The 14,876-nt window shown below is 45.9% G+C and overlaps 1 protein-coding gene and 1 pseudogene across 1 annotated transcript in view; one reads left to right on the top strand and one right to left on the bottom strand.

Moving 5' to 3' along the window:
* The first annotated feature begins 4,085 nt into the window (after window positions 1-4,085).
* On the top strand, window positions 4,086-4,735 carry LOC105988803 (annotated as a pseudogene).
* Window positions 4,736-9,778: 5,043 nt separating this feature from the next.
* The window catches only part of Dram1 (DNA-damage regulated autophagy modulator 1), a 40,785-nt gene continuing 35,687 nt past the window's right edge, over window positions 9,779-14,876 (bottom strand). Inside the window, exons 6-8 of the mRNA XM_013023277.1 lie at window positions 12,797-12,889; window positions 11,559-11,743; window positions 9,779-10,054 (exon numbers count right to left, since the gene is read on the bottom strand). Of these exons, the coding sequence (XP_012878731.1) occupies window positions 11,699-11,743; window positions 12,797-12,889 (138 nt within the window). The 3' untranslated portion in view covers window positions 9,779-10,054; window positions 11,559-11,698. The remainder of the gene's footprint in view (window positions 10,055-11,558; window positions 11,744-12,796; window positions 12,890-14,876) is intronic.

Genomic DNA, 14,876 nt, shown 5'->3' with positions numbered 1-14,876 from the left:
TGTGTGTGTATGTGTGTGTGTGTGTGTGTGTGTGTGTGTATGTGTGCAAGTCCTGGGGCTTGAACTCAGGGCCTGGGCACTGTCCCTGAGCTTTTTGTTTTGCTTTCATTCTAGGTTACCACTCTACCACTTGAACCATGGCTCTAATTCCAGCTGATGGGTTTGGGGTGTGTGTGTGTGTGTGTGTGTGTGTGTGTGTGTGTGTGTGTGTGTGTGTGTGTGTTGTCTGGATGGTTGATTGGAGATAAAACGTCTCACAGACTTTCCTTCCTGGGCTGGCTTCACCTGGCTCATGTTCAGAACTTTCTCATCATACCACACAGAAGCTCTTATCCAGACGGTAACTCTCCACCTCCCCTCCTCTTGCCCTTGGTCATCTTTATTCTGCTTGCTAACAAACAGCAGAGGAAAAGACCAAGATTGAAGGAGACCATAGCAAGCCATGGCAAGGGCTCGAATTCTTCATCCCGATGTTTCAGGATGAGATCAGAAAGAGACAGAGCTATTGCACTGGACCAGTTGGTATCGCTGAGATAAGTAAGGCCACCATTTGCAGCCTTTGTTCCCCAATATAGGGCAACATCTCCCATGTTCTCTCCCCCCCCCCTTTTTTATGTGTGTGTGTTGGTTATGGGGCCTGAACTCTGGGCCTGGGCACTGTCCCTCAGCTCTTCAGCTCAAGGCAAGCGCTCTACCAGTTGGGCCACAGTGCCACATCCGGTTTTCTGGTGGTTCATTGGAGATAAGAGTCTCACAGACTTTCCTGCGTGGGCTGGTTTTGAATCATGATTGTTAGATCTCAGCCTCCTGAGGAGCTAGGATTACCACCGTGAGCCACCGGTGTTCCGCTCCATGTTTGTTTGTTTTCTTTTTTTTTTAATTGTGAAAATACTGTACAGAGGGGTTACAATTACATGGGCAAGATAGTGAGTACATTTCTTATTAAGCATCGTAGGCCCCTCCTTTGTTTACCTTTCCCATCCCTTCCCATCCTCCCTCCCTCCCCCCCACCCATTCCTCCTCCCATTTTTTTTTTTTTATTTCTTTGCCCCAGCACAGCACTTTGCCAGTCCCTCCATGGGCAGAACCTCTTCCTACCTCACCTTTATGAGGCTCCCTCTTTCCTGCCTCATGACCACTGGGGATCCAATCACGCACATCTACTAGGGCGGCTCCCAGACCAGGCCCTCACACACAGACTTCAGTCCCAGGCATCTAGTGAAAATTCAGGAGCAGATTTAGCAGATTTAGCAGATTTCCCCCCATAAAGTGCCCTCCATGCTCACCCAGTACATGGTGGATAACGGTTACAGGACATGGTGGATGGAGAGAGCAGAGAGAAGGAAGTTTCTACATTAGGTGACCCATAGGTGGATAGCATTGCTGACCACAGTATATAATCCAGGAGATGAAGTCCAAGTTTCAACCAGACACTAGTGGTTCATGCCTGTAATCCTGGATATGCAGGAGGCTAGGATCTGAAGATGATGCTGTTCAAAACCAGCCTCAAGAAAGGAAGGTCTTGGTGGCACTGTGGCTCAAGTGGTAGAGCGCTCGCCTTGAGCTGAAGAGCTGAGGGACAACACCCAGGCCCAGAGTTCAAGCCCCACGACCAACAAAAAAAAAAAAAAAAAAAAACTATATAAAGAAAGGAAGGTCTTGTGAGACCCTTATTTCCAAGTAATCACCCAAAAGCCAGAAGTGGAGCTGTGGCTCAAGTGGTAGAGTGCTAGCCTTGAGCAAAATAAGCATAGAGACCATGCCCAGGCCCAAAGATCAGGACCTAGGACTAGCACCAAAAAAAAAATAAAAAGGAAGAAGAAAAATGAATCAAGTGTTTCAGTTAAAGCAAGTGAATGGCAGTATATATAAACTGTTCAAGAGGCTGGGAATGTGACTTAATGGTAGACATACCATTAAGTATGTCTAGCATACATGAAGCCCTGGGTTCGATTCCTCAGTACCACATAAAAAGAAAAAGCCGGAAGTGGCACTGTGGCTCATTGGGTAGAGTGCTAGCCTTGAGCAAAAGAAACTCAGGGACAACACCCAGGCTCTGAGTTCAAGCCCCAGGACTAGCAATAAATGAATAAATAAATAAATAATTGGAGGCATCCCTTCCTGAAGCTCAGAACTCAGTACATTCCAGAACAATTCACTGTATTGTCTTAGGGGCTTGTCTTATGTGCCCCTTGGACTAACCACGATGGGGTGCTGAATAGGTCAGTTGATCCTGGCATTTGTTTCTCATTCCCATGTTCCAAGGGAGCAGGGGCTGCTGAGTGTCTTCAGGATAGTTGGTTTGCAGCCGGGCCGGTCATTTAGTCAGTCAAGTGATGCATCATTCCCAGGGCTGGTTATGAAAGTCTGAAGAACACATCCCTCGGTTGGACAGTTCTGAGCCAAACCTCTGGGGGATACCGAAAGGTTCTACCTCATTTCTAAGCCTTGTGACCCAACATCATGACTAATCCCTAGTCCTCCAGCCAACGTATCAGCCCCGCCACCCCTGAAGCATGTCAACAACTAGGTAATTACTAACCTTGGGGAACTTACCTGTGTGTTTCTTCTCTTGGCCCGGAGGCCTGGGATTTTCCTGGTTTCAATTTCAAGGTGGTTCTGACTTATGGATTCCAAATGCGGTCAAGCGGAAGAAGAAAAGTCCTCCCTTAGAACCTTTTTGAGGGAACTTTCAAAAAACCAAGCTGTGGCTTTTCAAGTATTAAGAGGAAATGAAAGACGGAGCCCAGTTCACTAGTCATTTAAACACAGGTGTTAAAGGTTATGTTAGCAGCTGTCAGATCGCTGGCCGGTTCTCAGGACTATCACTCTTCACCTTAAATCAGATGCCTTGGGTGGTACCCGGAACCTGCTTACTCCTCAGGGCTGCCCCTGGCAGAGGGATTGCTGGCAAAGGTGAGAGATGTCTTCTGAGATTTCCCATTCTTGGTTCTAATCATAGGCTGATGGGCAAGGCTGAGGAAGAGAGCTCGAGTCCTTCTGCTCCTTCAGTCTCAGGGAAGATGATACTATGGGTGAACTTAGATGGCTGCTGAAAGTGAATGGCAGAAGTAAACAACCCCATTCAAAACGAAGCACACGGCTAGGAAGGTGGCTCAGTGGTAAGAGTGCTTGCCTAGCATGTATGAAGCCCCGGGTTTGATTCCTCGGTACCACAGAAACAGGAACAGCTGGAAAGAAGTGTTGTGGCTCAAGTGGTAGAGCGCTAGCCCGGATCAAAAGAAGCTCAAGGATAGTGCCTAGGCCCTGAGTTCAAGCCCCAGGAGTGGCAAAAAAAAAAAAAGCACACATGTGAGAAGACTTATTCTCTAAGGAAGATGTCCAAATGGCCAACAGACACGAGAAAAAAGCACCCGAGACCTTGAGCTTTTAGAGAAATACAAATCAAAATTACAATGAGATACCATCTCATGCCGATTAGGATGGCTACGAAAGTGGAGGTGTGGCTCAAGGGTAAGGCACCAGCCTTAAACCAAAACAGGCAAGTGAGAATGTGAGGTCCTGAGTTCAAGCCAAGGTATGGCACAAAAAGAAAGGGGGCAACAAGAGGAGAGAAGAGGAGGAGGTGGGAGGAAGGAGGAGGAAGAGGAGGAGGAGGAGGAGGAGGAGGAGAAAGGAGGAGGAGGAGAGAACCCCAACAGATGGGAAATAACAAAGGTGAGCAAGCATGTGGAGAAATTGGAATTGTTTGTGGGCATATAGAACATACAGGCATTGAAGAAAACAGTATGGAGTTTCCTTAAAATGATTAAACATGAATGACTGTGTGGCTGAGCAATTCTATGGCTGAATATGCTTCCCAAGGAGTTAAAAAGCAGTGTTGGAGGGGCTGGGAATGTGGCTTAGTAGCAGAGTGCTTGCCTAGCATGTATAAAGCCGTGGATTCCATTCCTCAGTGCCAATACAGAAAAAACTGGGAGTAGCACTGTGACTCAAGTGGTAGAGTGCTAGCCTTGAGCAAAAGCAGCTCAGGGACAATGCCCAGGCCGGGAGTTCAAGCCCCAAGACTGGAAAAAAAAATCAGCACTGGCTCTTTTCCTCTGGCACACCACTGAAGACTGGTGTCGCCATGGGTCACCACCCCGCCCGGTGTTACTGGTATTGTAAGAACAAACCATACCCAAAGCCTTGCTTTTGTCGAGGTGTCCCTGATGCTAAGATCCGCATCTTTGACCTGGGGGCAGAAGAAGGCAGAAGTGGATGAGTTCCCACTTTGTGGGCCCAAGGTATCAGATGCATATGAGCAGCTCTCCTCTGAAGCCCTGGAGGCTGTGCGTATTTGTCCCAACAAGTGTATGGTAAAAAGTTGTGGCAAAATGGCTTTCATATTCGAGTGTGACTGCATCCTTTCCACGTCATTCACATCAACAAGGTGTTGTCCTGCGCTGGGGCTGACAGGCTCTAGACAGGTATGCGGGGGTGCCTTTGGGAAGCCCCAGGACACTGTGGCCAGGGTTCACATTGGCCAGGTAATCACGTCCATCCGCACCAAGCTGCAGAATAAAGAACATGTGATTGAGGCCTTACGCAGGGCCGAGTTCAAGTTCCCTGGTTGTCAGAAGATCCACATCTCCAAGAAGTGGGGCTTTACCAAGTTCAACGTGGATGAGTTTGGAGACGTGGTAGCTGAGAAGCGCCTCATTCCTGATGGTGTGGAGTCAAATACATCCCAAATCGTGGTCCTCTGGATACGTGGAGCCCCCTGCATTCCTGAAGGCCTCCACCCACTGAGCTCTATCACTCACCCCCACTTTAATCATGATCCCCAATAAAACTTGCATTACGTCTAAAAAAAAACCCAGCACTGTGCACAGTAGCTGAAATGTGAGCAATGAGCATCCTCTGGCAGATGAACAGATAAACAAAAATGATGTAGACATGCACAGAGCACTCATGCACCCTGAGCAAAGAAGGGACTACTGTCATATGCTCCAGCATGGATGCACGTGGCAGGGATGATGGCAAGTGGGATGAGCCACTCACCAAAAGACAAAGTCTGTATGATCCCACTCCTGTGAGGCAGTGAGAACAGAAAGGAGACTAGTGTTCGCCATGGGCCGAAAAGGGAGAAGAGAACACAGAATTCTTGTTGGAAGCACAGGATTTCAGTCTTGCAAGATGAAGAGAGGTATAGTGATGCATGCTGGTAATAATTATACATTATGAATGTATTAAATACGACTGAACACTGAAAATTATTCTAAGATGATCAATTTAACGTTGTTGCATTTTGTTTGTTCCTTTGAGACCAGGTCTCACTAAATAGGCTAGGCTGGCTTCGAGGTTCAAGTCTTCATAATCTGACTTGTTGAGTTGAAAACCCTTTGTATAACTACTTAAAAAAGTAATAAAGGTTCAGGCCTGTAATCCTAGCTACTCAGGAGGCTACAATCTAAGGATCACAGATCAAAGCCAGCCCGGGCAGCAAAGTCCGTGAGACTCTTATCTCTAATAAACCAACAAAAAACCGGAAGTGGAGCTGTGGCTCAAGTGGTAGAGCACTTGCCTTGAGCTGAAGAGCTGAGGGACAGCACCCAGGCCCAGAGTTTAAGCCCCACGACAAAAAAAAAAAAAAAAAAAGATCCCAAAGACAAAATGACAATATTTGTTGAGTTACATGCAGGCCTGGAGGCACAATTCAAGTGGTAGAGCTCAAGTATAAGTCCCTGTGTCCAAACCCCAGTACTGTTGGGGGAAAAAAAAAGAACAAAATAAAGGCATCTAGTGGTATAAAGGAACATCTCCAAGATACATAGCTAAATTAAAAGGCTCAAATGATTTAACACACTGTGGAATAAAAATACACTTGGAATAAAAATTTTAAACACAAAATATTTAGAAATGTTTAGTTTTGCTTATCTTCTCATGTAAACTCTGATTTGAAAAAGCTGAATGTGGTGGTACATGCATGTAATCCTACCACTTGGAAGGCTCATGAAGAACTAAGTGTGAAGCCGGCTGGGCTCTATAGTAAGTTTCAGGACAGTCTTGGCTACACAGTGAAGTTCTAGAATCAAAAAAAAAAAAAAAAAAAGTTCACTGGGTGCTGTGGCTCACACCTGTAATTCTAGCTACTGAGGAAGCTGAGATCTGAGGATTGAGGTTCGTAGCCAGCCTGGGGAAGAAAGCCTGTGAGACTCTTATCTCCAATTAACTACCAAAACCAGACATGGAGCTATGGCTCATAAGTTGTAGAGTGCTTGCCTTGAGCTAAAGAGCTCAGGGACAGCACCCAGGCCCTGAGCTGACCAAAATAACCCTAAAAGTTATAAATGATTATGTCTAAGGGAAGGAGTCACTGTGGGCAGGGAAAGCACAATAGCTTTTGTAGTGTAAACCATTTTATATTACTTTGATTTTCAAATCATGAATATATATATATATATGTATATATATATATATATATATATATATATATATATATACACATATATATTGTTGTTGTTGTTGTTGTTGTTAGTCATGGGGCTTGGACTCTGGGCCTGGGAGGTGTCTCTTAGCTCTTCAGCTCAAGGGTAGCACTCTGCCACTTGAGCCACAGCTCCACTTCGGGTTTTCTGAGTGGTTTATTCGAGATAAGAGTCCCACAGACTTTCCTGCCCAGGCTAGCTTTAAACTGCAATCCTCAGCTCTCAGCCTCCTGAGTAGCTAGGATTACAGGCGTGAGCCACCAGTGCCCGGCATGAATATATTATTCATGTAAACAAGAACAAATTATACAGAGAGGAAGATCTGTGATGAAGACAGCTGAACTCCATTTTTGTAGAAATTATCTTTCCTCAGCCTAGGCCCCACAGTGATGCTCCAGCTAAGGAGAAGTTTAATACAACATTTTCATAGTGGACCAACCCTCGAATTTCCCCGTGAGGACCCTTACCGCTTTCAAACATCAGAAAAGCCACTAAGCTTTATTGAAACTCAGAAGAGATTCTTTATCCACTCAAAGAGCGGCACTGGCTCTGCTGCTGGTAGAACACAGAGCGTTGTTTGCCTAAACCACAAGGCTTGCCACAAGGCTCCTGGGGCACCCTGGATTCCTTCAGCCAAGAGCACTGTCTCTTGTTGGGTATTTTCTCCGTGATGACTTTGGAGGTCACTGTCATTCCCCCACAGAAGATCCAGCTACCCTTGGTTTTTTAAAAAAAAACAAAAACGGAATCTGCTGGGGGTGACCCAGGAAAGACAGGAGCTTCCCCTCCAGGCCTAGAGCTGCGGTTGCGGTCTTGTGCAACAGACACGATGCAGACGCATGACATGGTGGACTGAGAATGTGGGGGGATTCAGAGCCAGACCAAGAAAATGTGTGTGTGCAGACGGCTGGCTCTCTTGGCTCGCCAGGATCTGAGAGAGAGAGAGAGAGAACGGGAGACCACTTATCTGCCTCCCACTCTTCCTAGCCTCATTCCAGGCCTAAACAACAGACCAGGATGTCTCCAACTGAGTCAAAAAATACAATTTAAAAAAACGGTAACCTGGGACACACCACCACATAGAAAGGATGTGACGAAACCCAAACCCAGAACAATACTGATGCCCTGAATTGGGGTTAGGGAATGCAAGTGGCGATTTCTGTGGGATCCTCTGTGTTCATGTATAAAATTTTAAAAAAGTGAGTTAATTAATAACCAAATAAATAGATTAAAGCTCCCTTGATGAGGGAATCAAGAAAAACAAAGAGTCCCAGACTGGAATGTGTGCCCTTCTCCACTGCAGCCTCATTTGCTGGCTGGCTGAACCTTGTGTTGGTTTCCTCATCTGAACATGTGATCACTAACTTGCCCATCCAGCCTCTCAGAGGTTAAAGGCATAAGAGCCTGAAAAGAACACAGGTGTCACTAAGAAGGTACAAAGGCACTTGAAGTACCCTTTAAAGCTTGTTTGGTATTTTTTGGTTTAAATCAGAAAAGGTTAAGTATAATCAAGTTTGTTGTTTTGGTTTTTTTTGGTCTGTTGTGGGGCTTGAACTCTGGGCTTGGGCACTGTCTCTGAGCTCTTCAGCTCAAGGTGAGCGCTCTACCTCTTGAGCCATAGCACCCACTTCCGGTTTTCTAGTAGTTTATTGGAGATCAGAGTCTCATGGTCTTTTCTGCCCAGGCTGGCTTTGAACCGTGATCCTCAGATCTCAGCCTCCTGAGTAGCTAGGACTACAGGCGTGAGCCACAGGCGCCCAGCTTATAATCAGGTTTAACCTTGTAGCAAGTTAGGTTGGGTTTGCTGAGTCAGCTCGAGGCTTTCATTCTGTAGTAGAATAGGCTTCTTTTCCATCTGCCCAAGATTTACTCCCTACAAATTCTTTTTGTTGTTGGTTTTTTTGGGGGGTCCGGTCGTGGGACCTGAACTCTGGGCCTGGGCACTATCCCTCAGCTCTTCAGCTCAAGGCTAGCACTCTACCACTTGAGCCACAGTGCCATTTCCAGCTTTTTTTATCTGCTTATGTGGTGCTGAGGAATTGAACCCAGGGCCTCATGCATGCCAGTGCTCTACCACTGAGCCACCTTCCCAGCCTTTGTTGTCGTTGTTGATCATGGGGTTTGAACTCTGGGCCCGCGTGCTGTCCCTCAGCTCTTCAGCTCAAGGCTAGCACTCTACCACTTAAGCCACTGAGCCACTTCTGGTTTTCTGGTGGTTTACTGGAGATAAGAGTCTTAGGGGCCGGCCGCTGGTGGCTCACGCCTGTAATCCTAGCTACTCAGGAGGCTGAGATCTGAGGATCACAGTTCAAAGCCAGCCCGGGCAGGAGAGACTGTGAAACTCCTATCTCCAATAAACCACCAGAAAACCGGAAGTGGCACTGTAGCTCAAGTGGTAGAGCGCTCGCCTTGAGCTGAAGAGCTGAGGGACAGCACCCAGGCCCAGAGTTCAAGCCCCACGGCCGACAAAAAAAAAAAAAAAAAGAGTCTCACGGACTTTGCTGCCCAGGCTGGCTTTGAACCTCCATCCTCAGATCTCAGCTTCCTGAGTAGTTAGGATTGCAAGCGTGATCCACCGCTGCCCCACCCTACAAATTCTTGAGAAAACAATTTTCAGTCACTGTTGGCCTACTGTTTTATATGGTGTTAACCCCCTCCCTTCTCCAAGGGTAGACATGTGACTCAGGTCTGACCAATCAGAGAATCACTCCCTTGTAACTACTCCATGAACTCAAATCAACCAATCAGATGGGACAGTAAGTTCAGTTCTAGGCTTTGGCTAGAACATCTGATAATTGTCGTTTGGTCTCTAGAAGCCATCTTACTCCCACAGAAGAAAGCCTGCCTGAAAATGATGCCAACAGGGAAGAAAACAGAGCTGAGAGGAGGGGAGAGGAAATGAAGGATATATTTTGTTGGTGATATGTTTGATCCTAATGCCAGCTCCCTCCTGGGTCATGCAGTCAAATACCTACCCTTTCTTACCATCCACAAAGTTGGACTTCTAAGGGTCTTGACTGACATACAATTCTGAGACAGACTGAGAATCCCTACAAAGATCAGCCAGTGGGCACAATCCTCACTACTCAGGACATAAATAATGTACAATGAGCCCAGGTAAAAGCAGAAGGCCTTATCTGAAAAGTAAACTAAAGCCAAAGGACTGAGGTGTGGCTCAGGTGGTAGAGTGCTTGCCTTGCATGCAGGAGACTCTGGGTTCCATCCCTAGTATTAAAAATAAACAAAACCCCATAGGTGTAACCCATCCCTTTATAAAGTGCACAAGGGTGCAGAATCGTCAACACTTCATAGTAGTACCCAGGCGATATAAAAGAGACACAAATTACTAACATAAAGAAATATTTCACTTTATTTTACTCTTTCAGTCACGGGGTCCAAGGAAATGCAAGTTCACAGAAATGAAAAATAATACCAAAAATGTGGATAAGACCAACTTTAGAAGGTGCACAAAATCAGCAGGATATGATTGTCTGGAGTCAGGTTTTGGCCTTCTCAGTTTGCCCAAGACTGGTATAACCATTTGGTTTAGCCCATGTTAACAATTTCTGTGGTAACTGTCCAGAAGAGACTTGTCATAGAATCATGAAGCCCACACAATTGAACTGTTTACAGTACACAAAGCAAAACGGTCAACATTACTAGGTGGCACAATTTGTTTACATTCAAACAACTAGTAAACAAGAGCGAGGCAACCCCCCAGTATACAGCATCCAGACATCTCTAGTCAGTCCTTCGTGTGAACACGGCACACATGCGCTCAGGAAGCATCTGTGGTGTTCCAGGAAGCGCTGTACTGAGTGCTGCAGTCACTAAGCTAACGGGTATGCTCAGCCCCCAGTGAGTTCCCAGTCTCATCGCGAGAGCTGTGAACATCAACAGTACAGTCTTACTGGCTGATCACACACACACACACGCAAGTCCACTCTGAGATCCCTTCTACCAGAGGGTCCATGGAGAAGATAAGCAAAGTCCTCTTCCTTTACCAACTAGTTAGGTGGTCACTTTCCTCTTCCAATATCCCAATGGGGATTCTTCCCTCCCCTCCAGCTTTGTGACAAGTGACAATGGACTCAGAAATGACAGTGAACATCCCAACCACTGTATTCTTTCAGGGGAATCCAGAGATGGGGCAGTACTCTCCAGTCTCAACCTTCCCTCATTTAACAATGCTTTAGTGAGGTGCCATCACCTGCTCACCACTGCCAGGGTGCCCACGTGGCTAGACCTGGGTTTGAAGCCCAGGAGTCTTTGAAAGACGGAGGACCTTCCTTGCCCATATTCCAAGGACCACTTGAGCTTACAAAAGGGCTTGCTTGTTCACTTGTCACTTGGTGACTTGGGTGAAACAGTGAAAGCCATCGCTCCTGTCTGACACCAAGAGCCTGACTCACATGTCCCCTGGTTTAGAAGAACATCCAGCCATGGCCATTCAAAGGAGGAACAAATGCCCAGCACAGCACCGGCACCTGGAAGTTCCAACTGCCCCTCTCCTTTCTCCCTGTATTCTCTTGGGCAGCACATAGAGTCAGACTATAGATCCCATTATGCCAGTGACCACCAAAGGGAAGGGGTCCTAATTTCCAATCTGCCTTGCACAAGCCAGGCTCCCTAGGGGTACATCCACTAGGACCAGCAATGTCCAGCAGGGGGAGAGGCTGCAGGCCTCTGGGCAGGAGGTTAAGGCTGAAGCCTCCAGAGCCCTTTAAGAGTTGTTCCCACCTTGTGATAGACATACTTGGCTTAGTTTGATTTTCTTTAAATAAAAACCAGAATATCTTTGTGTTTATCAACGACATCCTTAAGATCATGACATATTCAATGTTACAAATGCTCTCATGATTTTAAAAAGAAAAAAAAAGAGTCCATCTAACAAAGGAATTTTAAAACCAATATTCCTGATTTCACTTTTTCCCCCCATAAATATACTAAACTTAAATTCTCAAGTTAGTGTATTTGCACAGATCGTTCACACCCAAAGATGAAACACAGAATCTGTAACACCATAGGTTTTCTATGAATCTGTTAGTATAAAAACAAGTATCTTAGAAAAATATAAAAACATCGCTACCATGTTATAAATGCTCTACATTTTCTAGGGGAACATACCTTTGCAAATAGTACAACTATTAGGAATTGTTAATGACATTCAAGTTCCGGATGTGCCACAGACGCATGCCGATCAGGACATCAAAACCCTGTGGTCCTCTAGATCACTTCTAGAAACTTCTAGATACATTCTCCTTTCTTCAAATATCACCATTGATTTCTGTGGATATCCTGAGGGTGACACTCTTGAGGAGGAAGAAAGAGAAAGATGAAAGGAAGTGAAACAACTTCATCCCGGCTGACATTTCCAGCAACTCTGCCCCACCCCAGAGGGGACTTCTCACTGAAGTTTTTCACTAAAGCTAAATTGGGTCCTGAAGAATTTTCTAGGCTTTCTCTATCCTGTTAGCTAATAAGTCACTTGTTCGGAAATATCACTTTCCTTGTGGCCAAGCTGTCTATAAAGTCCAGCTTCTCTCTGCCTTGGTAATAATGGTAAAAAGGCATTTTTCATCAGCCAACTTTTTTTGGTTGGTCATGGGACTTGAACTCAGGGACTGGGTGTTGTCTCTGTGCTTTTCCGCTCAAGGCTAGTGCTCTATCACTTTAAGCCACAGCGCCACTTCTGGTTTTCTGGTGGTTAATTGGAGCTAAGAGTCTCACAGACTTTCCTGCCTGGGCTGGCTTTGAACCCTGATCCTCAGATCTCAGCCTCCTGAGTAGCTAGGATTACAGGCGTGAGCCACCAGTGGCTCATCAACCAACTTTTTACAAAGCTGTGTTTTCTGGTTTTTGAAATTCACTTGAAAAGAACTAGGATGCCAGACTTTGAGCAACAAATGGTAACAGATGCATGGAAGCTTCATTGTCTGGGTGAACTATGAGGGTTGCTTTCCTCTATGAATAATACATTGAATAATACCTTTCTTATTTTTTTTTGTCAGTTATGGGAATTGAACTCTGGGCCTGGGCACTATCCCTCAGCTCTTCAGCTCAAGGCAAGCACTCTACCACTTCAGTCACAGCACCACTTCTGGTTTTCTGGTGGTTTATTGTAGATAAGAGTCTCGTGGACTTTCCTGCCTGGGCTGGCTTTGAACCAGGATCCTCAGATCTCAGCCTCCTGAGTAGCTAGGATTACAGGCATGAGCCACCAGCACCCGGCTTACATTTATTTCCTCAGACATGTGAAGAGTCAAAAGAAAGTGCTCCCTAACACAGGCAACAGACTTTCTATGAGTGTTTATTAACTCTAATTGTTAGCAATTTATATACCAATTGAACTAACCAGTACCTACCTGGAAATCTTGGATGAACGTTAGGAAGTAGAAAATAAAACCAAAGGCCACCGTCCACTCACAGATTGCACTCACCACATGATATACATAATCCTAACAGCGGCAATAAAGAAAACAGAATTTAGCCTTTAAAAAAAAAACTCTCATGGAGAACCTGAAATAATAAGTAAGGCAGTTAGGAGAGAAGAAAAACAATTGTCTCGTGAGCATACACCAGAACGTTGAGGAAATATCATAAGCAGAGCTATGTAGATAAACATCAGCTACCTGGCGTTCCGTTCCGGACGGCATCAGCAATGCGATTATCCCCAAATTTCTTTCTAGCTCCTGCACACACTGCTTTTAAGGATTGTCTACAGAACTTCAAAGGGCAGCATGAGGACCACAAAATAGCTGAGACAGGGAAGTAAATGTGGATTCAACTAAAGGAAAAACTTGGCATACAAACCACAACCCGGTCTCCTACCACTAGGAATCCCAGAGTTGAAGGGCTCGCTTACCAAGAAGCTAGTGGGTGCTCCAGGGGTTTACCCCAAAGAAAGGTGTGTGTGTGTGTGTGTGTGTGTGTGTGCACATGCATGCACAGACAAGGCTAGCTGACCACCCTGTTGGGTTGTATATGTTTCCCTGTTACTATAGGAAATAGTAGTTCAGCAAAGTTTGGCTCAAGATTGTAAGATAAACAGAGCTGGGTGCCGGTGGCTCACGCCTGTAATCCTAGCTACTCAGGAGGCTGAGATCTGAGGATCGCAGCTCAAAGCCATCCGGAACAGTGGTTTATCTCCAATAAACCACTCAGAAAACCAGAAGTGGCACTGTGGCTCAAGTGGTAGAGCGCTCACCTTGAGCTGAAGAGCTGAGGGACAGCACTCAAGCCCAGAGTTCAAGCCCCATGACCAACCAAAAATAAATAAATAAATAAATGGATGCAATGCAAATGGCCAAGCGGGAGCCATCCTGTGACAGCTGAGGGGCAGCCCCCCCCCCGGGGCTGCTGTGCGTCTTATTGGGAGCAAGGAGGGAGAACCGAAGCCAAGAACTCGAGTGACTTGAGTCAGGGCTTCAAAACTTGGTTGCTTATGGAGACCAGGAAGTTCATTAAAAATCAATTGCAGAGTGCCGGTGGCTATAACCCTAGCTACTCAGGAGGCTGAGATCTGAGGATCACGGTTCAAAGCCAGCCCAGGCAGAAAAGTCTGTGAGACTCTTAATCTCCAATTAACCACCAAAAAACCCAGAAGTGGCGCTGTGGCTCAAGTGGTAGAGCATTAGCTTTGAGCTGAAGAGCTGAGGGGCAGTGCCCAGGCCCAGAGTTCAAGACCTCTGACCAACCAAAAAGAAATAAAAATCAATCAATAACCAAAACTAAGGACCAAAGATGTAGCTCAGTGAAAGAGCTCTTGACTGGTATGGTGTAACACCCTAGATTTGATTTTCCAGCTCTAGGAGGGAGGGGGAAGGGGGAAAGGGAGAAGGGAAGGAGAGAAGGTAAGGAGGAGAGAGAAGGGGATGGAGGGTGGGGAGATTAGAGAGAAGATTCTATTTTCTTTCGTTTTAAAAATGTATTCATTCACTGATTTACATATTTTGCTGGGGATAGAACCCAGGGCCTTGTGCATGCTCGGCAAGCACTCTGCTACGGTACAAGGCTCCATGATGCTTACTCCAGTTTTGAAAATGGGGAAATATTAATCCAATGCTGCCTCAAAATCGGGCATGCCTGCATGTGCATGTGTGTGCGAGTGTGTGAGTGTGCGTGCATGTGTGCGTGCGTGTGTGTGTGTGTGTGTGTGTGTACAGGGAGGTATCTGTGATCTTATATTTTTCTTTCTCTTTTTTTTAATGGTTCTGATCTTTGCACTTGCTGGGCAAATGCTCTATACCTAAACCATGTCTCTGCCCAAGTCTCAAATGTACACCTACCTACATTCAAAGTGGCAAATTAGGTCTGTGGACTCAATTTGTCCCCTGCGTTTTCAAATAGTGGCTTGATTTTTTTTCCCCCTGTTCCCTTTCAACTGTGCTATGCATTACAGGGGTAAGAAGGGTTAAGTAAACGAGGGTGCAGCCCTGCAGGTCA

The sequence above is a fragment of the Dipodomys ordii genome, unplaced genomic scaffold (assembly GCF_000151885.1).
Source record: "Dipodomys ordii isolate 6190 unplaced genomic scaffold, Dord_2.0 Scaffold3, whole genome shotgun sequence".
Lineage (NCBI taxonomy): Eukaryota > Metazoa > Chordata > Mammalia > Rodentia > Heteromyidae > Dipodomys > Dipodomys ordii.
This window is presented reverse-complemented; position numbering and strand designations above follow the sequence as displayed.